Consider the following 22,677-nt stretch of genomic DNA (forward strand, 5'->3'; position numbering starts at 1 on the left):
AATTTAACTTGGTGCTACGAGGAAGGATAAATAACTAAAAAGACAAACCATTTTCATTATTTAATTGTTCTTCACTTCATGTCCTCCAATGAATTTTGTAGGGTTATATTTCACTTTCATGCCTTTTAAATATCTCATGATTTTTTGGGGTAAATTTTTTTTACCCACTTAAAATGAAAGCCTTGCAAAGTTTGGCTAATGCTGATGTCCTTAAACAGACCATTTTTGACAGGGCATGCTGGGTTATGAAATTATTCAAAAGGTATACATGATAAAGTGGTTTACCTTTAATTTTCTAAGCATCAAATAAAGTGTATTTAATTAATGAGAATTAAGTTGAATGAATACCAGCAAAACCAGTAACTCTCTTATTCTTTATAAAGTAAACAACAAAGCACAATTTGCCATTTGGGACAATAAAACAACTTTATTTCTACAAAATATAGAGAGATAAAGGAGAGGAAAATGTTTTTGCTCCTTGCTCTTTTAGTGACAAGATGCTTTTCGGTGTTTATTAGTGACTATATTAACTAGAATGTGGCCAAAACGTGAACTCTCTCTCAAAACAAAATGTGTCTTTGAACAGACTCGTTCTTAAACATGAAAAACCGAGGTGCTGCTCTTTTGTGTCATTATACGCACAAGTGTTTCAGTGTTCAAAAAAAACGTCCCGATAAACAAAAACTCCATCCAAAAAGGCACAGGATAAAAACTAAATTTTAAAAAGGCTACACATTTTAGCACATTTAATTCATTTAGCCATTTCACTCACACGGTAATTAATGAAGGCTCACAAAGTAAACTCGCAGCAAAAACTGAAGAAACGCAGAATAAATAATTAAACAGTAAAGTGTGTCTGTGCGTGCTTGTCGTAGAGAAGACATCAGTACAGGAAGGTCCCAAAGCTACCCTTTCCGTTGTGCTTGAACTGATTTCCATGAATGGAAATGAACATTTCCTGTGAGAGTAGATTCTCATCCGCCTGCATGGCCCCTAGTGCTTTCATCCTGCTCTTCTGAAGCCCATGTTTCTTGGCCGATGTGGCAACCAACTCTTGCTTGATGGCATCATTTCCCTCAGTGAAGTCTGGAGGGACGGAGTGGCCATGTTTGATGACTGGGCACTCTTCCTCCACGACAATGGCAGGCATCATCATCATCATCATCATCATCATTATCTACATCTGCCTCTGATTGTACTCCGTTGTCCTCGAATTCTTTCTCATCTGACAAAACAAAAGAGGCGCACGACAAGCTTCAGAACACATTTAGATTTGAATTGTTTAGCGTTAGCATGTTTTATCCAAAACCCCAAACCTTAAAGGAAACGGTAAATCTTAACTAGAAAAGTCTCGGTGCAAACATAATTGGAACAAACACGGACTGAATTTTCAGTTCAGAAACAGTCGTGCAGGTTTGGAATAACGCAATTTTCATTTTTGAGCGAATTGTTCTGTTAATTCCTCACCAGAAAGCAGGAAGCACAGACAGATGGGTCAACACAAAGCGCTCTCGTTCACCCTTCCAGCAGGGAGCAATATGAATGGTTATAGTCAGCCAGAAAATGATAGGGTACAATAAAAGGATGCGTTTGAAACATCTACAACTCTCCCTTAAATGGAGGGCCTCTGCGCTCAAACTAAACCTTCCTGGCAAACAAAGTCATTAATGGCACAAAGAACAATTACACTGTAATACTAGACTGAAAGACTTTCATTTCCTATATAGGAGAAAGCATCTTTAGGAAAACCAGCAGTTATACTCGGGAGTATAGTATAAAACTTTCTCTTTGCTTTGAGACCTGCAAGGATGAGCTACCCTATACCCTACATTTTCTTTCCAACATGTATTATATTTCATTCAAACGGTTTCATCTGAATACAATGAGATTTGCAATCTAAATTACTCCTAACCTGCACATACAAAAATGGCTACGGATCAACCCATGCGTAACTCACCTGCATAATAAAAATGCATAACATCATTTATTTTAAAGAAAATAGATTCTGTATTCCCCTAACCAACACCCAAATGAAAACATTCGCATATGTCGAGCGAAACTATTTAAATTGCACTTTCTTTTCATGTAAGAGAGGTTTCAACGCAGAAAAGAAAGTCACTATGCCAATGCATCTAACAGACAAAGGCAGACGGTGAGAGGCGGAAACAAAGGAACCAGAGGGAGAAGTGGGGTCTACTTTTATTTTGAAGCCGAGATGCCTTCTGCTGAGCATAATTCAGAAATTAAGCATACTGCATTCACAGCTGCCCTTCATTGAATGTCAAGCGCATTTCTGAATACGTTCTTTCCTTTTCTCAATATGGAACTGGCTGAGAGAGAGGGGGAAAAAAGCCGATCCTGCTGAAGAAAAGTACCGTGGGGATGGCAGTCATTACAGACAGGCCTTCCAACAGCCCCAGGGGGGCATTTTTAACAAAAATTTTATGCAAGCGAATATATTTTCACAGATATTACCGCAGGAGAAAGTAGAGCACTTTTCTCATAGTCCTGCGGGTTCCTTCACAAGCTATATAGACGCGTGGCGTACGCAGGCATGCACAGAACCATTTACAGTAATGGGGGGACTGGTTGTGGCCTATTTAATTTGTGGCAAAGGAGATGAGATGTGCGTATTATACATTATAAGGTTATAAAAACATCAAGTATGGGGAATAGTACTATTCCCCATACAACAAACCAAGGACATCCAGCAGACCAAAAAAATAATACAAATATTCAGAGCTTACATGGACGGCCTGGACACATGAATGTATTATTTATGTTGTGTATTATTTGCAAGCTCAAGCATGTTTTATATTTTTCAGTAAACAGTAAGAAAATTCTGAATAAATTACAAAAAAAAAGATTAGCGGTAACATTTTACAGTAAGGTTTGTTAGTTAATAAATAATAAGTAATTGTCATTATCCACACTATGACAGCTCATAGTAAAAGATTTTTTTTTTTTTTTTTTTTTTTTTTTTTAAATCACATTTTATGGACTGCTTTTAATGACTTATGAGTGATCTCTGAAGCTATACAGTTGGACTTACTGACTTACAAACTGGACTGGTTCTTAGGTTCAGCTCACTGACTAAGAGCAATTATCAATAAATAACTACAATTTATTTTACAAATTCTGACATATAATTGTGTTATGGCTGATAACAAATACATTTAAGGTTAGGTAAATGTATAACAATAAACAAAATTACAGGATAAAAATTTTTTTTTTTTTTTATTAAAAAACAATACAAACACTTATTTGTTTAACTGCATGTCACGTGGCACCTGGGAACCTTGAACATGCAATCATGTAGAAGTATTGGAATTTCTGATACTTTGTCAAAAAGCCTTTCATCTTACAACTGGGTTTGGGAATCCATGACTGTATTTTATTATTTATTTAATATTTGTAGTAATATTTGCAGAAAACGTAACATGTGCAATGTTTACTCTTTTTAAATACTAGTACATTACATTAAAACTCAAATCAAGTTTATCACAAATAGGTGTTGCGCCATTTTGTAGTTTGACAAGCTGGTCACCATTAACAGTTGTTATATAAAAAGATCTGTGCAAACATTCTTTTCCCATTTTTCGTTTTGGATTAGCAATATCTATAGCGCTTGAAGCAATTTTTCTCTTTACAAAACCTCGAGGCATTAGCGTTTATACTTCAGGTGCTGCTAGGTACTTCAAGATAAGCCCCCTTAATGAACTAGCTGGTGTCGAGAATATGTCCTGCTGCTTGTGAACTGAGGTGGCAGAAGAAGACGCACCTGCGGCATTGGTCTCTGTGGGCGGTTCCTCCGCGGTAGCGTCACCTGGCTTGACCAAGATAACAGCGTAGCCCTGATTGTTGTGGATCACGTTATTCACCATGGTGATTTTAGGCATGGCGTCCAACTCGTCTGCAAAATCCTGCCAAAGGGGAAGCAGGGGGGTGGTAAACACGCAGCATGCCTACACAAATGAACATGTGCACGCACTCTCTCACATCACTTTTCTGGCCTAAGCAAAGTGGGGAAGAATAAAAGACTGAGGTTGGGAAGGCGCAGCATGTACACAAACGCACAGAGCTTTAGGAAGGCAGATAAAATCCAATTATTCCGCCGGAGTTAATTGTGGAAAAATCCTTTTGGGATGCTGCTACCTGTGTGTGAATCTAATTTGCTCTCAGGTGAAACACTGACGCCGAGTTGAGCTGAAGCATTATGCGATGGCTTTCTTGAAACGCGCTTTCTCAAATGAAGCCATGCAACTCCGGGGTGCTCACTCGCTTCTCGAAGATTTCCTCTGAACTGTGTGAGTGTACTGACCTCTGGTGACACGGCTTAAAGCTATTAGCATCAAAGACGCCCCACGGTAGCCAGTGAAGTCCCACTCCACTAACACACTAAAGAGGCCAACTTCCCTGGAGGTCTTCTAAATGCATTAATCCACTAGATCATTAATACGATACTAAGACAGCTCTAAAGTGTGGCTCTGTTGGGTCCGGTAAGATACTTGCTGTTGCCTGGGCAACGATTAGCAGTAACCAGGAGCCAGACGGGCTAATCTATAGGCGTTTAGAAGAGCAGAAGCTCATCCATCTTCCTCACCTTAATCAGGATCCCCTCCTTGCAATGATGGATGCCGTTGCCCACCAGACTGCATACACTCCCAGGGTAGATCTCCACACCGGCACCCTAAAGCAGAGCACAAAATGACCATCAGAACGATAATGGTATTGGTCAATGAAGAAGAGGTTCTTTCGTAAAACGGTGGTAAATCAGTGCAAGAACGCTGCTGGCAAGACCTTTTACATCTCTATTTCATGCTGTAATAACTACTGCAATGAATAGATTGTAGAGCAAGACATTCATTTTATAAGTGAAGAAGTCATTTTATAAATTACGTGAGGTATCGTGTGCTAGTGCAGCTCACCTTGGAGCCGTACAGGTCACACATGTTCATGCAGAGCTGGGCCGCCGATCGCACAATCACACCTGTGGTCTCACACTGCATCACACAATTTTCCATTTCCAGCTTCCCCTGGCGAACACCTGATGAAAGATAAAGGGTGACCAATCGAAAAGACATTAGAGGGCGGTGACAGGACATGCAAGGAGGAAAAGTTTCTGGTCTTATATAAAGATGCCTAGGTTATATTGAATATAAGAAACATAAAAATTAAATAACAGTAGCATATCACAAAGATTTTGTTGACTAATAGTTTCCAAAAGGGAAAAAGATCTGTTATCCCGATTTCAGAGTATGAAAACGTTAAGGCGGATAGCATCTTTTATACACTGCTTTATTTATATTTGTGAACCACTTCAAACTGTTTGTTTCGAACAACTGGAAATGTTGTTCATGCAATTATATCATACATCTATATCATTGTATATCTTTATTGCGGATCTTTTATTAATGATTGTTATTATGGTTTAAAAGTTTGGGGTCAGTACAGTTTGCATTTAATGTTTCTTATGCTAACCAAGGCTACATTTTTTAAAAATCAGGATTTTACTAAAATATAGTGGAAAAAAAAGAAAGAAAAATAAATATTATGTTTAAAAACATTACTCCAGTCTTTAGAGCATTGGTCTCAAACTCCAATTCCTGGAGGGCCAACAGCTTTGCAGTTTATCTCCAATCCTAATATAACACACCTGATTCAGATAATCAAGGTCTTCAGGACCACTAAAAACATCTTGGAGCTGGTTGGAGCTTAAGTCTGCAGAGCTGTGGCACTCCAGGAATTGAGTTTGAGACCACTGCTTTAGAGTCACGTGATCCTTCAAAAAAATCATCCCATATACTGATTTAGTAAAGAAATTGTTTAATATTATCCATGTTGTAAATAGTTGTGCTGCTTGATATATTTAGTAAAAATCAGGATGCATTTTTTCATGAATATATATATTAATATAAACAAACAGAAACCTTTTGTAACAATTTAATAGTGTTCACCGCCCTTTTTTAACAATATAATGCATCCTAGCTGAGAAAAATATACAATCTTAGTAGGGAACATAATGTTTTGGAATCCAGCAAGACATCCAGTGGATAATAAACAAGCCTGTTACTCTGACCAGATCAGAAATCCCACAGGAAGCAAACCTTTCGTGTAGCCGCACACAGGGAAACAGATTTAAAGTCTCCCTAGGCTAGGCATGCCAGAATGGCTCTCCAATGAAATGACAAGAAAAACATAAGATGACTCTCCTGTTACCGTAGAGGCCAAATGAACGTCTGAGCAAAGTGTGCATGTCAGGTCTCTGTTGAACATGCTGCTGTCCATTCAACAGCAGCAATCTCTCAAGACTCCTCTACAAACAGTTGATAAAGGGGGAAGGAAGCAGGACAATTTCCTTTGAAACTCACACAAGATGCCTTCAATGGCGTCTTGCTGTATGAACTTTAGATTCAAGAGTTTGACGTTTGCTCCTGTTGACTCCACAAATGCGTCACCCTTGTTACGCTTCTCGATCACCACCTCATCCGGCAGACCGTATCCTGAGGGAAGACAGGAGAGAAATGGCTCTAGAAAAAGTGATTTTAGGTCCAACCCTTACATTTTGTACTCAAAGCAATTTACAAAAAGCACAAAAAATGTATTTGACAAAAAAAAAAAAAAAAAAAAAAAAAAAAATTAAATCAGCTTAAATCAATTCATGGACATTTAAAGTTGTTTATGCCTCTTTTAAATAACACAAAAACAACCTTGTTATAAAACAGGCCGGCGATAACGGTTTCACCGCTAACAAGAACCCGTTAAAATTGCACTCTTTGAATAAAACATTTTCTGAACCTGCATGACAAAAAAAAAAAAAACGCTGAGGGGAAATTGACAGGCCCTTAACCCTGATGGATCACTGTCATTTACCACTAGGCCTACCATCCAGCAAAGAACATCTCATTATAGAAAAAGCCTCTCCATAAAGGACCTAATTCTCTATGGAAATTAGACCGTCTCTCGGTCTAGACGCATGGTTTCCAAGTAACAATGTGGCTAAATGACCATCAACAAGCATGTTGAGTTTATATCAGCCGGCAGACTGATGACTGAGAGGTCAGCTTAGCACCATCTCAGTTAGAGATAGTGGTGGCAGGTCAGCGAGAGCAGCGGTTCAAAGCCGCAGAGTTTGACAGCCCGGCTTCATTACACACTGCTCTTTGACAGATGGTCCTGAAGCAGGTTTCTTCCAGAGTTTTCTAACAATGCCCAGATGAACTTGAGCCCCCTGGTCAGCGCTCACACACTTCTTTCAAATGCCAAAGGCTGAATATAGACCAATAAGGTCACAGCACCATCCTCACTTCTACGTCTGCAGGTAACAACGGTGGATTTGCTGGAAGATCTCACCGTAATTGACAGCAGTGGGACGCTTTGAATTGGAAAATCAGCGACTCGCGGACCGTACTTCCTGAACTCCGAAATGCAACACTGTTGCAGATCTCAATGACTCAATCACTTCTAAAAACATGCAAAACTCTTTAGAGCTCCTTCAAATAATCTTGGCGATAAAGCCGTAGCCTGAGACAGAGGCATGTGTGTGACGTTTTCGCTAAATATCAAAGACCTTTAGCGCAGGGAGCTGAGTTCTTTTATGGTAATCTGGCAGTGGTCTAATTGAGTTGCTCTTCTCCTGTAGTAGAGCCAGCAGCCGCCTGTGCGTTATCTCCTCTTTCAGGGCTTCCCTGACGCTGCAGGAGGGACTGCCAAGCACACAAAACCTCCATATTTAAACAGCGTCCTCCAGGCCTTCTTTCCTCTTCCTCATTTGACTTCATCACTATCTGACTTTGCAGGTCGTCCATTTGCATAAAGAGACTCGACCCTGACCCTGTGCTCTCTCTGCTCGCCTGCCTCCACATTCCTCATGCATTAATTTCCGCCCCCCCATCATTGAAAGGTGGTTATTGCACCATCGAGCTCAATTACCTCGGCAGGCTTTCTAATATTACACGTCGACTGCGGTGTTCGTTTTATACACGTCCAGGGAACCATTTTGACAAACAAGGCCCGGTGCCAGACTATTGACTTAGTGTTATGAAGCATGCTGTATCACAAAGCTTTATTAAAGGGAGAAGAATAGTACAAGACACGGGTGATTTTCTCAGTTTCAGATGGAGGTAGATGAAGAAAACAAAAGAAAGTACTTTCCAAACCAATCGGACGATAAAGGTCAACATCTGTACATCGCTGCAGCTAAAACTAGGCAAACCATTTAGACACCAATAATGTCAGTAGTAGTGCGGAAAGCTACTTTTAAAAGTAATGCATATAAACAACAACCACACATTTTTGGCAGTTGTAAAGGCCTTTTCACACACAAAAAACCCCTAAAGCCTCCGGCTGAAGAAAGCATCTCTGCCTCTGCACCTCACTCCCAATTCCTCAACACGGGACAGGAGAGGTGTCAGTGATTACACAGGAACAAAAATATGAGTTACTTATTTGAAAAAGTAACTTTTGTTGTAAATTTAAAAGCAATGCATTACTACTAGTTATTTAAAAAAAAGTAAATCTAATTACGCAATTTAGTGCTTGCCCCAATAATGACTGTCACTACCTTTCAAAGGGATAATATATATATATATATATATATATATATATATATATATATATATATATATATATATATATATATATATATATATATATATATATATATATATATATATTTTTTTTTTTTTTTTTTTTTTTTTTTTAAATTTCATTTCACTGTCACTGCCCTCCACACTTGTAGTATTATTTTGGAGACTCATTTTCATTTTTCAGAGAAAAGAGAAAAAAAGTCACAGATCTGGTACAACAAAGAATCTAAATGTTACCCTCCTGCTGTGTTAAAAGACTGCTCCATTTGTGTTAGGGGTCAAATGGAAAATGAAAAATTAGATGCACAGACAGAAAAGAATTTTTTTTTTCCCCAAATATCCACTTGTAGTGACTATTTGCTAAATGAATAAAACGAATGACTGCATGTGAAAGACTGCATGTGACTGCAAATGACTACAATTAGTTTTAATAGCTAAATTAATGTGAAGTGTATTTATTGCTATTGGCACATAATGCAAAAAGACTCTGCCTTTGTTATTGAGTTCTGAAACTCTGTGAGGGTTAAAAAAAATAATAATAAAAATTCGAACAGATGAAGTCGAACAGATGGAGTGGAAATATTCTTGAATAATTCCCAAGATAAGGATGCCTTAAATTTCCCATTGATTTTACATGGTCTTCATTTTTTTTTTTTTTTACTCAACTCTTTTTTTTGTTTTTCAAAATGATTTTGGAAAATTGCAGGTTGCACATCAGTGAAAACACTAATTTTTCCAATTATTAAGAGATAAGCGATTATCTTTTTTTCGTTTTTGAGTCCTTTCAAAAAAATTCTTCCAGTTAAAAAAAAAAAAAGCTGAACCAATGTCATGAAAATTAAAGTATATGCGTTAATTTGGCGTTGAGATTGGCTGGAGAGAACGCGTCTACATCATCAGCTTCCCAAGCTTTTCTCAGTATTATTCATGAGAATAAAGTCTTATGATCCAAACACTGCGCTGTAGGCGTAAGGTTGGATTACAGCAGAGAATTCAAATCTCATGAAAGAGCTTTGTGCTGTCAGTTCATCTCTGTAATCATGACCGTAACCGTATTTAATATGTAACTACGCATGAGAGACCGGTTTCTGCGCTGAACATTACGATAGGTTTACCAACACTCGCTGTGAGGATCGTAGTTCAAATCCGGGCTACAGTAAGCACGTTTCAAGTTTTTGCGAACATATTTTATATCGTCTCATGCTCCACATGAACTAGCATAGCGTACTCATAGATATCATGTAATACTAAAGTAACATGCGCAAATAAGGGCACTGATACAGCGTTGCATCTGAACATGAACTCTATGGAACAGTAGCTTATCAAAATACACAACTAACAATGATATTATCTGTATGTATAATACCTGTGTTGTAGTTTTTATTGTATGTTTTCTCCCCTCTTCATGCCCACCTTTCCGTAGCTTTACATGCTCATTTATGGAGTCTTTATCAAATCTAAGGTGTTAAAAACCAGTGCTGAAACAGGAAGCTTCATGACACTTTAAGCCCCAACATCAGTGTAGGCGCAAAGTGTTATGAATGTCAACAACTGTCAGTTCCAAACGAGGTCAGTTCGGACAAACATGCACACGGTGAATCATGTGATTACCTTCAACCTCGATGGAGTCAACAATACTGATGGAGCTGGTGATGCTATAAAGGCCAGGGCATACGATGACCACATCCCCCTCATAGCACGCATTGACCGCAAGCACTGGGTCACTGTGAAACTGGGATCAAAAAACACACACCATTACTCCAACTCAAATCATCCTGATCCTGAAAGCCAACTGAATTTCAAATCACAGGAAGTGGGGGAAAAAAAAAAAACAGCCTGACACACAAAAACACGTAAGTGAATGCGCCTCAGTGGGGTTGAGCAGAGGTATCTGATCACACACACATCTGCACCATTTTAACAAGTTCTTGAGGGATAAACTGGCTCACAGTAACAAGAGAGATCAAACATGAGCCAGCGCATGAACAAAACTTTACAAATCCTGCATTACAGCACCTTGACATTAGTGATCAGACCCTCCTAACAACTTCCTGCACAAGGCGCTCTTTAATCTTACCATCTGAACAGAAAACGGAGAAGCGAGAGAGCACACATGAGATTTTACTTGCAAAATTATGCACGGAGTCCTAGTGGTCATAAAATTATACTAGCACGAGCGAAATCGATGATTTGATTTTTTTCTGAGAGCTCCGAGGCAGCCAGCGCTCTCAGGCAGATATTAACCTTTAGGAGGTAAACCCAGGAAATTAAAAGACAGTGATCAGAGGCTGTGGGAGAAAGAGAGCAGGGCATTAATATCAGCATTTGGGGAGGATTTGCACTCTACCTTCCCTGTCTGAAACTACTTTATTTAGACGATCAGACCATCCTCCATCCAGATTCAGCTCCCAGAAGTGTGGAAGTGACCTTTTCCAATTCAAATACCATATTTCCCACTCAAATGTCTTGTCATGGCTTGAAACTAGGCTTAGCTCAGAATGCATGCAAAAGTGGCCAAAATCCTTTTCTTTCTTTCTTTCTTTGTTTTTTTGCTTATGTGTGACTCAGATCTGGTTTTTGTTCTTCTTCATAACAATGTGAACAGCACAATCCACATTGAATCCCATTTTTAATTTCTAACTTGGGTCTTAAATCAGTCTTTGTTGATATTAAATCAAAAGATTAATGTTTGTTAATGACGACCTTAAATTATTGGTAAAGATTACCATTAATAACGACACATGAATGTGTTACAAGTACAGGTCATTTTAAGTTCATGTTAACCGAGGTGTTTTAATACATAAAACCTCACTTTAATCACTCAGATGTGAAAACAGTAATAAATATTATTGGTAATATTTTCTGTTGTTCATCTTCATCCTGCTTACAGACTATACACAAGCATGAATGAGATCTTTGTTTTTATTCTTTTGCATTTACACACACAACATCTGGACTGTGAAAGGGAGAACTTTAACCTTATATAATGTATAACAAATATCACTAAGGCTAAAGTGTGAACATTTCTCTACAGTTCTCCATGTCACAGTCCAGATATCATAAACCCCTTTGAAAATCCCCATTTACAAAGCCAGTATTGGAGAAAACGAGACCATTTTTTCTGAAAAGCTGCAGCAGAGAAAGGGTTATCCACACACCTGAACTTCAAACTCTTCACTCGAATAGTGGGGCATCAGTTTGTCAGTTATCAAGCTTTGAAGCTGTTGAACTGTGGCCGAGGCAGATACCAAGTGAACCACTCGGCCGCCAGCGGGACGTGGCCCTTTTGCCCTGCATGACTGCTGCCCGGAGTTCACCTTGTAGCCCAGAACATACCTGCAAAGGACACACGGGAGCAATGGGTGAGCAACCCAAGGAACTAACAGGCACGCTCTCTCAAACGCAGCTGTTCGCACCGACACGTCTTCGATCCCATCTGGAATCTAGTAACTAGGAAAAACGGAGGATTAATTACGGAGCCATGCATATCGATACCGGGGGTTTTGAAAACGCGAATAAGTCAATGCTTCAAAAAGCATGAATGCCCGACTGCAATATTACACTCATTACGTTACTCTTCTGATTAACTTGGATTTGAGTAGCAAAGTCATGTTGTGGGTACATATGTACAAACACCTCTCGATCTCAACGCACGCAGCAGTAATAATCACCTGAGCAGCGGGTTTTCAATAATACGCAGCTTGCGTTTAAGTGCTTCCAGCTGCTCATACAGACGCAGTCCTTCCACCATGGATACGTTGTCTTGCTCAGATTCAGAGTCGCTGTCCAAGCCACTTCTCAGGCTGGAAAACTCCTGAAACTTCTCAAAGCAGAGTGCCAGCGTTGAGTGATACTCGGCTACAAGACCAGCTGGAACACGATCCTCTAAGACATCATAGTACCTGTGAAAAAAAAAAAAAAACACGGAGGGGGAGAGGAATACGGACATGAGCTGACAGAAAATCCTGTACTCATTAAAAGGTGATGAAGTGTCATTTCTGCATAAATAGTGGCACCAAAAAAAGTCGAAATCAAATCAATTAAAAAAAACGTCACAATCGTACAATTAGACTCGTTTTTATGCCATCTCCACCGTTGATGCGAGTTTAAAATTATATATGCTGTGCTCGGATTAAACAGCACACTCTATAAATTATTTGCGAAGTAAATTTATTTGCATTACTTCAAGCTATTTATATTGTTGTCTTGTAATGAACTGCTCATTAATGAGTACACACTGCCACCTGGTGGTCGGAGCTTCTCTGCAGCAGCCACAGAGCTGCTGGGATAACGCTTAGATTTATTCAGTGTTACGCGGTCATGCTTCGGGGGAAGAGACAGGACGCACAGAGGACACTTACAGCCTAAGACGAGGCTCCACACAACGAACAAAGTAATCAAAGTCATCGTCCTCATCTTCCTCATCCCACTTCCTCCAGATATGCTTATAGAAAAACCTGTGGGGATTAGACAGAAATGCGCAAGAGTGAATGATAGAGAGGAGGAGGGGGAGGAATGAGAAAGCACTGTGGAGGGAGAGTGATAGGAAAACCTGCTTAACCAGTCAGTTTAAAATGTAATAGAAGAACCTTTTGAGAACCGCAAACCGGTATACAACTGTCCATTCTCATCACTCTTTTGATACTCAAAGGATGAGCCAAAGAATTTAATTTCATTAGATACTCAAACCAAGATATGCAAGGTATTCATTACACATTTCAAAATGTAGTCCACGTGTTATGGAATGAAATGAGAAATAAAAATGAAGAATACAGGTGCTGGTCATATAATTAGAATATCATCAAAAAGAGGATTTATTTCACCAGTTTCATTCAAAAAGTGAAACTTGTATATTATATTCATTCATAACACACAGACTGGTATATTTCAAATGTTTATTTCTTTTAATTCTGATGATTATAACTGACAACTAATTACTGACAACTAAAAGCCCAAATTCAGTATCTCAGGAAATTAGAATATTACTTAAGAAAAGAAAGGATTTTTAGAAATCTTGGCCAACTGAAAAGTATGAGCAATGCGTCGTGGCATGAAGTCGATCAGTCTGTGGTACTGCTCAGGTTGATCTGACAGTGGCCTTCAGCTCTTCTGCATTGTTGGGTCTGACATATCTTCCTCTTCACAATACCCCATAGACTTTCTATAGGGATAAGGTCAGGCGAGTTTGCTGGCCAATTAAGAACAGGGATACCATGGTCCTTAAACCAGTTACTGGTAGCTTTGGCACTGTGCAGGTGCCAAGTCCTGTTGGAAAATGAAATCTGCATCTCCATAAAGTTGGTCAGCAGCAGGAAGCATGAAGTGCTCTAAAACTTCCTGGTTTACGGCTGCATTGACCTTGGACCTCAGAAAACACAGTGGACCAACTCCAGCAGATGACACGACACCTCAAACCATCACTGAATGTGGACCTCAGCGTGGATTCTGTGCCTCTTCTCTTTCTCCAGACTCTGGGACCCTTATTTCCAAAAGGAAATGCAAAGTTTACTTTCATCGGAGAACATAACTTCGGACCACTCAGCAGAAGTCCAGTCCTTTTTGTCTTTAGCCCAGACAAGATGCTTCTGATGCTGTCTGTTGTTCAAGAGCGGCTTGACACAAGGCATGAGACAGCTGAAGCCCATGTCTTGCATAAGTCTGTGCGTGGTGTTTCTTAAAGCACTGCCTCCAGCTGCAGTCCACTGTAAATCTCCCCCACAGTTTTGCATGGGTTTTGTTTCACAATCATCTCCAGGGTGCGGTTATCCCTATTGCTTTTACACTTTTTATCTACCACATCTTTTCCTTCTCTCCGTCTCTCTATTAATGTGAACAGCCGGTCTCTTTTGCAATGATCTTTTGTGTCTTGCCCTCCTTGTGCAAGGTGTCAATAGTCATCTTTTGGGCAACTGTTAAGTCAGCCTACAGATTGTGTAGCCTACAGAACTAGACTGAGAGACTATTTAAAGGCCTTTCAGGCCTAGGTCAGTTATAATCGTCAAATTTAAAAGAAATAAACATTGGAAGTATATTGGTCCATTTGTAATGAATGAATATAATATACAAATTTCACTTTTTGTATGGAATTAGTGAAATGTTCAACTTTTTGATGATACTCTAATTATATGACCAGCACCTGTAATATTGCATTTACTAATTAGTAGCTTATGCAGTTAAACGTGTGTGTACATATGAATGCACATACATACATATACACATACACACACACATATATACACATACACACAAAGTTTCAACTTTGACACTGAAAAACTGTTTCATGAGCACCAAATAAGCATATTAAAATTATTTGTAAAAAAACTTTTACACTTTTAAATTGTACATTTTGAATACATTTCACACTACTGTTACTATTAAAGGCTAACTGTATTTTTAAATCAACCTGACTTTAACTTCAGTGTATGTGAATATATGCATTTACTGTTAAATGTCATTTCATGTTTGTTCTACCAATATAAAACTAAATTGCATGACTGCTTTAAAAAAAAAAAAAAAACCTTTAAAGGGTTAACAAACCTGAGGTGTTCAAGGGCCAAAGCTGTCTGATCAAAGTCCCCGGATTCATCATAGACAACCGAGAGCTCGAGAAGAGGCACTTTATGAAGTGTAGCCTCCAGCAGGGCCTTCATGGACTCTTCAGTAAGATCACAGCCTCTGGTCTCACACTCCATCGGCAGAACCAGCTCCACCTTCGCCTTTAGCTCCTTACACTCGACATCAACAACCTACAACAACGGCAACCCTCAGCTTTCTAAACACTCCCCTGCGAAGATAGCACTACCTCCTCACGTTTTAATTGTAAATACCCAAAAGGCATGCCACGATGAACTTACTTCGACCAGCACATCAAACACATCAGTGTGCCACACGGCCTGCCAATCGCACGGCTCCACGATCTTCTCCAGGTACTCAGCCGTGAAGGCTTCCACTTCAGACGTTTTACAGTCACCTGTCAAACACCTCAGGTTTATGAACGCACACATATATCAACTCATTTACCGTTGCGAGCGTCTGTCAGAGGTGTTCGCGTGGTTACCGAGCATGTAATCTTGATACGCTTTGAATCTCTCGTAGTACAGAAGATGGTCTGTCTGGAAGGTGTCCGGCAGTTTTCCATTCCCCAGCCTCTCTGCTCGCTGTAGATGAGTACACGGTCTCTCATCTCCATTCAGATAATGGGTTCCGCTGTCATCATCATCATCATCTTCTTCTTCTGCCTGAAATAACCCTAAAAAAACAACATACATCAGCAATGGAAGCTTAATAAAGTGGCCTACAGACTTATCGAACAAATGTATTTAGGATCATTTGATATTAAATACATGAATAAACAAACAGCATGTCGCAAAATCAGACATTGGATTGAAATATTTATTTATTAAAAAAAAAAAAAAAAAAAAAAGTAAACTACATACAAAGTAACTTTATATGGGAGAGGTCACAGATATGGGTTAAATTCATATGATGTTACCGTGTAAACTTTACAAACCTTTAGAAACACGCCTGTGGTTTGGTGTGACCTGGTTACCAGCAGCCTCTGCCTCTGTCTGCTGTCTGATAGCTGACGTTATGATCATGATTGTTTGGTGGATCTTCGCTGGTCAGCGTTATAACGATTTCTACGCTGTTTTCAGTCTCGGCGTTCCTCGGCTCCTCCGGCTTTGGACACAGAAGCTCCTCAGACATCGCTGCGGTTTAAAACGTCAATTTAGCGACGAAGGGAAAACAGTAAAAGAGTTTAGTTAACCAAAGTTATTAACTAACTGTCGGTCTCCTCCCTTCGCTTGTAACTATTTTCAAACGCTGCCCGGGCGGAGCAGAAGAGCCCAATAAACTGAGGGGGCGGGGCAAACCGACGCAATCTTAAAGGGGGACTACACGTATTTTAAACTCGTCGCGTGAATCGAACGCTCTAAATGTAACGTTATGTTGTAGATCGCATTGTGAACGTTTTATCACTCTATCATTCATTCTGCAGTCTACTATTCGTTATCATGTCATAACTGGGTGTTATCTCTCGTGACAGTAAAGATACGTCTGCACGTCTGAATCATACCATACATCGAGACATAAATCTTCTCCACAGTGATTTATATTTATTTATAATGTAAATGTACGGTGAACGATGCCGCGCTCGATTACTCTGGTCTGAATCCGCGATCAGCTCGTCCTTCCTGTCAGCACGTGCGGTTTCACAGCAGCGGCGTTATTTGGATCCCGTGCGTTTTTGAGCTATGGATAGTAAGTGCGACGAGGCTTTTTGTGTTGTTTACGATCCCATCAATGTACCGTTGTTTAATACATTGCGCTGCGACCATCCCGGAACCCGTTTCCGTGCTAAACTCAAGGTCGCCGCCATTCACTCGCTCCTAGCCAAAAGAAAACAAACGTTAACCCTACACTGTTTTAACTATTTTCACTTCCCCAGGTGTCGTGCAATCCCCACTCCCGCCAAAACAAAGCGAGATACTGGGAATCAAGGTGACTCCTCATGAGCGTTACTTTCCTAATCCGCGCTGTAGAAATACTAGTCGTTTTGTTAAATCCGTTAATATGTAAAGGGCTTTTTATGTCGGGCTCTGCACGGGGGCCTCGGAACAGATGCTGTTTGACTTACAAAAACTTGACAAACCTGTCGAAATGTCACTTTTCACAGTCTCAGCAAGCAGCGGCGGCGGATGCGTTCACCGCATCTTTCCTGAGGAATTGTCTTCCCCAAATGAAAAGTAAAGACATCGATGAAGCGATAGCGTACAAAGCGGTGATACTGGAATATAAAAGAAAGAAGAAGAAGGGAAAGAAAAGAAAGGCCAAAGGACTGAGTGCCAAAGAAAGACGACAGCTGAAAATACACCAGCTCAGACCTGAACATCAAAAGTACCCTCTCTTCAACTGTAATATCGTGTTTTGCACAAAAGCACTGCTTATGGCTAAAATCACTCATGCATCTTTGGTGATTATTGTAGGTATGAACTCTTCTTGCCTCTGCATGAGCTATGGAAACAGTACATTGCTGATCTGTGTAATGGACTGAAACCGGGAAGGTAAGATGCGTGTCATAATATCTGGAAGATGCCCTTCAGAATTTTTTTTTTTTTTTTTGGGATGTAATTTCATTTCCAGTCTCGCTAACGCTCCATGAATGTGCTGCCTGTTTCTTTTGAATGCAGCAACCCACAGATGATCCAGCAGAAGCTCTTGAAAGCTGATTTCCACGGTGCTGTCTTAACAGGTACAGCGTCATGCGCATTGGAAAACGTCTGTGAACAAAGAAACACATTTTTGCTTTAGCGGCGGTGTATCCTGATTCGATTTAATGGTGATATTTTTAGCGTGTAGTGGAACCTCATGTTCTGTCTCTCATCTCTTTTTTTCCCTGTAGTTGTCAGATCAAAATGCCCCTCGTATGTTGGTCTAACTGGCATCCTGGTGCAGGAACTGAAGCACGTCTTCAAAATCATTACGAAAGAGGACAAACTAAAAGGTATATTTGTAAATGCATACATTATTTTTACAGGTACTAATATTTTATTAGATCTATGTATATATACCGAAGGATGGAGAATATAGATTTTGCCCATATAGATATATATAGATAGGTGAAATATATAGTCCAGAAAAATCTTATTTTTGTTATTTATTTCAAACAATAACTCAAAATAAAGATATAATATTTAGATATGATAGAGTAGAGTATATATATATATCGATAAATATAGATATATATATATATATATATATATATATATATATATAGATATATATAGATATAGATATATATATAGATATAGATAGGTGGCAAAAAAAAAAAAACCACTTCTAAACTTCCCCCTCGCAGTCATTAGCCACCTTTCAGAACCCCTGTGCCTAAATGAAACTGAGAAAACAAAGTCTTGTCGAAATATATTGTGTGGAAAGATCTGTTCTTCAGTTTTGTTTGACCGTTGGTCAACTTTAACCTCTCAAACAAATGTCGCTCATTTATTGTAAAGCCTGTGCTCTACATGAAATCCCTCTGAATATTGACTTTTTCCCTGCTCTCTTTCTGCAGTCATCCCGAAGAGGAATAGTGTGTTCAGTGTGGAACTTGATGATTTCGTAACGCACATCTATGGCAGCAAGTTTGAACTGCGCTCCAGTGAGCGGTCGGCAAAGAAATTCAAAGTTAAAGGAACTATCGACTTGTAAAGGGACGTTTTAAACATCATGTCAAGTTTAACGGTATAATTTTACTTATACTGGAGAATTAAGAGAAGACGTTTAATCATTACGGATTATTTTTTGTTTCCTCCTTGTATTGTTATTACACTTTTCTTTTCTTCTGTTTATTTATGTTTTTGGCCAGTCGTGAAACTATATGGGCCATTTAGAAAAGTTAATTGTTTTTGATTGTCCACCAGGGGGAGCTTTTTTTATTTTTTTTGAGGGCGTGAGAATGAATTTTGATCTTTTTATTATTATTTTTTTTTAATCGTACCTGACACATCCCACAACCTATTTATTTATGGCTTTATTGCATTGTCAGGCGTAGGCAGCACTGCAAATGCTACAAATAAAAGTGCTTCTCCCTTAAAGACGTTTTCCAAGTCTTTTTTTTGTTACTGTTAGATGACATGATTGTAGATTCAAGTTAATTTATTCATAGAGCACATTTAAAAAAAAAAAAAAAAAAAAAAAAAGCCACAAGGCTGACCAAAGTGTTGAACAATTAGTAGAAAAATAAAGTCGTAAATATATAAAATTCTGGTCATTGGATCTTGTGCGTATAGAAACGTAGCCACTCACTGAGATAACAAGGTCCTGGTTATGTAGAAATATATATATATATATATATATATATACACACACACACACACACATATCCACCAGTAAAAAAATGACTCTGCACAAAGTTCATATCACGCAATTATTTTCTCATAGTGTGAGGTATTTAAGTAGATTGTATAATGTTTATTTTAATACATAAGTAGCAGTTGAATGAACACCGCTTCAGATTTCAGTTAAAAGCATCGAGTAGAATTGGAATAAGTTTTGTGGTTTTGTTTCACTGAAGAATATGTTGTAATATCTGCCAGCTTACAAAACAAGGAACTTTTTTTTTTTTTTTTTGTCCCACAGTGAAACTGGGCCTGACACTCAGTCAAGGTTTTTCCTTGTTAGCTGACTTGCAAACGCCCCTTCTGGTAATGCCAGGGAAATCCCTCCTTCCCGTACCAAACACAGAACAGGTTTTCTCATTTTTATTTTTTATTACATGTTATTTTTTTATTTATTTTTTTTTCCTCTGAGAGCATAGTGCAGCTTTTGAGTACAGACGCTGTTTGAGTTAAAGGAGAATACGACTGCTTGTTATGTACTGAAATAATGGATGTCGTCATTCTTGCAAATGCACACGAACTCCATTCATCATTCAGCTGTGCAATAACTTTTATAAGAAAAGAGGTCCTTACATTAAATGTCTCCTCCTCTGAAATCACTGTCTCAATAGCGTTGCATCAAAAGGATGTGCACTTCCTCAAAAACCTTTTTTTTACTGCTACAAAAAAGTTATACTTTCTTGTCACATGTATAGGCCGTAAACATATTTAAAGCCTGTTGTTTACAGTCTCCTCAGAAAATTCTTTTGAAAATCTTGCTCGACTGGTTATGGCTTCAGCCCGGTGTAAGGGTCACCGTTCTCTTGTCGTTTCGTCACTGTTGACGTATCAGTAAATCTGATAAAAGAGTTCTCTGTTGTCTAAGCCAATACTGATTATAAGATAAACGGCAAATATAGACTTAACTGTTCGCTTCGCTGTAATAGGAAGTGCGTATGAAGAAAGTTTATCCTCCTCATATAATTATTTGAATAATACCCATAAAAATGGCTGCACTTATTTACCTCTTTTATTTTACGGCAAAAGAATGTAATTTCTAAAATCTGATCAGTGCTGTGAAAGAATTATTGTAGATCCTTTACAGTTTTAATTTATCGGTTGTGAATTTTGTTTTAACATTTAATGCATTGGCAAACGTGATTTAATTTTTCATCTAATGTGTATAGATTTTTATTTCAGCTTTAAACCAATTAATTAACCTGATTCGTCTGATGTGCAAAACATACAGCGTTTGTTATGCGTTACATTCAATCTGATGAGCAAGGAAGGTTCCGCCTCTAAAACAGCACAGACTTCAGAGAAGATCTGGAATTTCCCCTTTTCAAACAGGAAAGACGAGCTCACGACATTATAAAAGGGCTCGAAACAACCTGCCCGGAGAAAGAAGAGATTTGTCGTGCTGAACGCAGAGGAATATTTTTTTATAGCGATTTTTATTGGCGTTTGAAGGACGAAAGAACTGCAAACAGATACGGTCTGTTTACCCAACGATAATTCACTACTTTTTACAGCAATCAGGTATTGTTAAATTAATATTTAAGATATTTGAACATCCATGTGTGTGTTGTATAATTTCGTTAATAAGAGTAATCAGGGGTGAATGACTTTTGAAAGTACTGCTAAGAAATGAATAAATAAATGTACATGTTGGAAAAAGTGAATCCATCAAAATCAACTTGACCATATCATTGCTTTTGCATTTTACAGGCAATCCAAAAAATGGCAGAAGAACTGACTTTTACCATTCAGAACCGCGAGCGAATCCAGGCGGTGGAGAGCACCTTCGGCCGAACCGGAAAGATGCTTCTCAAACCGGGCCGTATTCTGGTGGGGGAGGGCTGCTTATCGAAGCAGTGCAGACGCGGACCCAAACCCAAAGCGTTCTTCCTCTTCAACGACATTTTGGTCTACGGTAGCATCATGGTGCCCGGTCGCTGGAACAGTAGCCAGAAGGTCATTCCTTTGGAGGATGTGCAGCAGGAGGACCTGGAAGACGGTATGGCCATGCCCAACCAGTGGCTCATCCGCACGCCGCGCAAGTCCTTCTACGTCTCGGCGGCCTCGCCAGAGGAAAAGAAAGCGTGGATGGGACACATCAAGCAGTACAAGTCCCTGCTAGTGCAGGTTAAGGGCCTTCCCGCTCACAACCATGCAGAGAACTTCGCTGCCACCTGGATCCCCGACACGGCGTCGGCCATCTGTATGCGCTGCTCCAGGCGATTCAACGTTGCCAATCGGAGGCACCACTGCAGGAGATGCGGTTATGTAGTATGCAGAGCTTGCTCAAAGAGCCGGGCCTTGATACCGAACATCTCCTCCAGACCGGTGAGAATTTGCCGGGCTTGCGCGAACAGCGTTCATGAGGGAAATGAGCAGGGAAAGCAGAGAGCTAAGGGAAAGCACTGGAAGAAGAACTCCGTCGAGGATGCGCCGACGTTACCCGAGTACGAGACGTCCAGCGACGACGAGTCCGGTGAGCAGGGGTACCAGGTGCCCACCAAGTGGTTCAATAGCCCGGAAGATGAGGGTTACTCCCCCTACTGCTACATAAAGCCTGAGCACAAGAGTCCTCCTGTCTGTGGACTCTAAACCTGACAGAGGCGATGAAGTACTAATATGAACTACGATGAAGCTCGCCATGTGTTGCACTTCTCCCGAGAACAAGAGCACAGAGACACTAGCACTGATTTTGCACGGAAGTATTTGAGTCACTTCTATTGCTTTGCACTTTTGTATATTTGCATGTGTACGTATATTGTAACTTTATTGTGTAGCAGATGTTTATATTATAGCTTGTGTAGAACTGATGGAACTATGTACTTTTGTAATCGGTGCAATAAATAAGCATTATTCAAATATTTTGGTAATCGTATTAAACACAGACACACACACACACACGCACGCACCAGAATTTGTGAGTGTACATGTTTATTAAAAAACTGAAGAAATAATCAAAACGTTCCTAAATGATCATTTATAGTGTGGATAATATCGCATTCAGTAGCAGAAGTATTCTTAAAGTTATTACCCGAGATTGCAAAAAACATACAGACGGTACATATTTCAGTATTTTAGTCCAGGTTTGCAATAAGTAACTAGAGTCGTATTACATTTTTGATAATTCTATTTTTTGAAATTTAAAGACTTAAGTGAACACTGCACACGTTAAAATGAGTAGAAATGCCACAGTT

The 22,677-nt window shown here is 39.3% G+C and overlaps 3 protein-coding genes across 3 annotated transcripts; 2 read left to right on the plus strand and 1 right to left on the minus strand.

Moving 5' to 3' along the window:
• Positions 1–407: 407 nt before the first annotated feature.
• Positions 408–16,402, minus strand: shcbp1 (SHC SH2-domain binding protein 1). The gene is given in 14 exon segments (XM_043245587.1): positions 408–1,162; positions 1,164–1,225; positions 3,782–3,923; positions 4,604–4,690; positions 4,929–5,047; positions 6,372–6,503; positions 10,200–10,320; positions 11,747–11,924; positions 12,260–12,490; positions 12,950–13,045; positions 15,126–15,334; positions 15,443–15,558; positions 15,646–15,837; positions 16,099–16,402. Coding segments are annotated over 14 exon segments (2,052 nt in total). The 5' UTR covers positions 16,187–16,402; the 3' UTR covers positions 408–883.
• A 307-nt stretch (positions 16,403–16,709) lies between these two features.
• pop4 (POP4 homolog, ribonuclease P/MRP subunit) lies at positions 16,710–19,183 on the plus strand. Its single transcript, XM_043245588.1, has 7 exons — positions 16,710–16,850; positions 17,038–17,090; positions 17,266–17,486; positions 17,576–17,653; positions 17,780–17,841; positions 17,992–18,093; positions 18,661–19,183. Exons 1-7 carry the CDS (start codon positions 16,844–16,846, stop codon positions 18,795–18,797), a joined length of 660 nt encoding a protein of 219 aa, XP_043101523.1. The 5' UTR covers positions 16,710–16,843; the 3' UTR covers positions 18,798–19,183.
• Positions 19,184–20,831: 1,648 nt separating this feature from the next.
• plekhf1 (pleckstrin homology domain containing, family F (with FYVE domain) member 1) lies at positions 20,832–22,342 on the plus strand. Its single transcript, XM_043245399.1, has 2 exons — positions 20,832–21,004; positions 21,194–22,342. The coding sequence occupies exon 2, from the start codon at positions 21,206–21,208 to the stop codon at positions 22,073–22,075; it is 870 nt and encodes a 289-aa protein (XP_043101334.1). The 5' UTR covers positions 20,832–21,004; positions 21,194–21,205; the 3' UTR covers positions 22,076–22,342.
• The last annotated feature ends 335 nt before the right edge of the window (positions 22,343–22,677 follow it).

The sequence above is a fragment of the Puntigrus tetrazona genome, chromosome 7 (assembly GCF_018831695.1).
Source record: "Puntigrus tetrazona isolate hp1 chromosome 7, ASM1883169v1, whole genome shotgun sequence".
In the NCBI taxonomy this organism is placed as follows: Eukaryota; Metazoa; Chordata; class Actinopteri; order Cypriniformes; family Cyprinidae; genus Puntigrus; species Puntigrus tetrazona.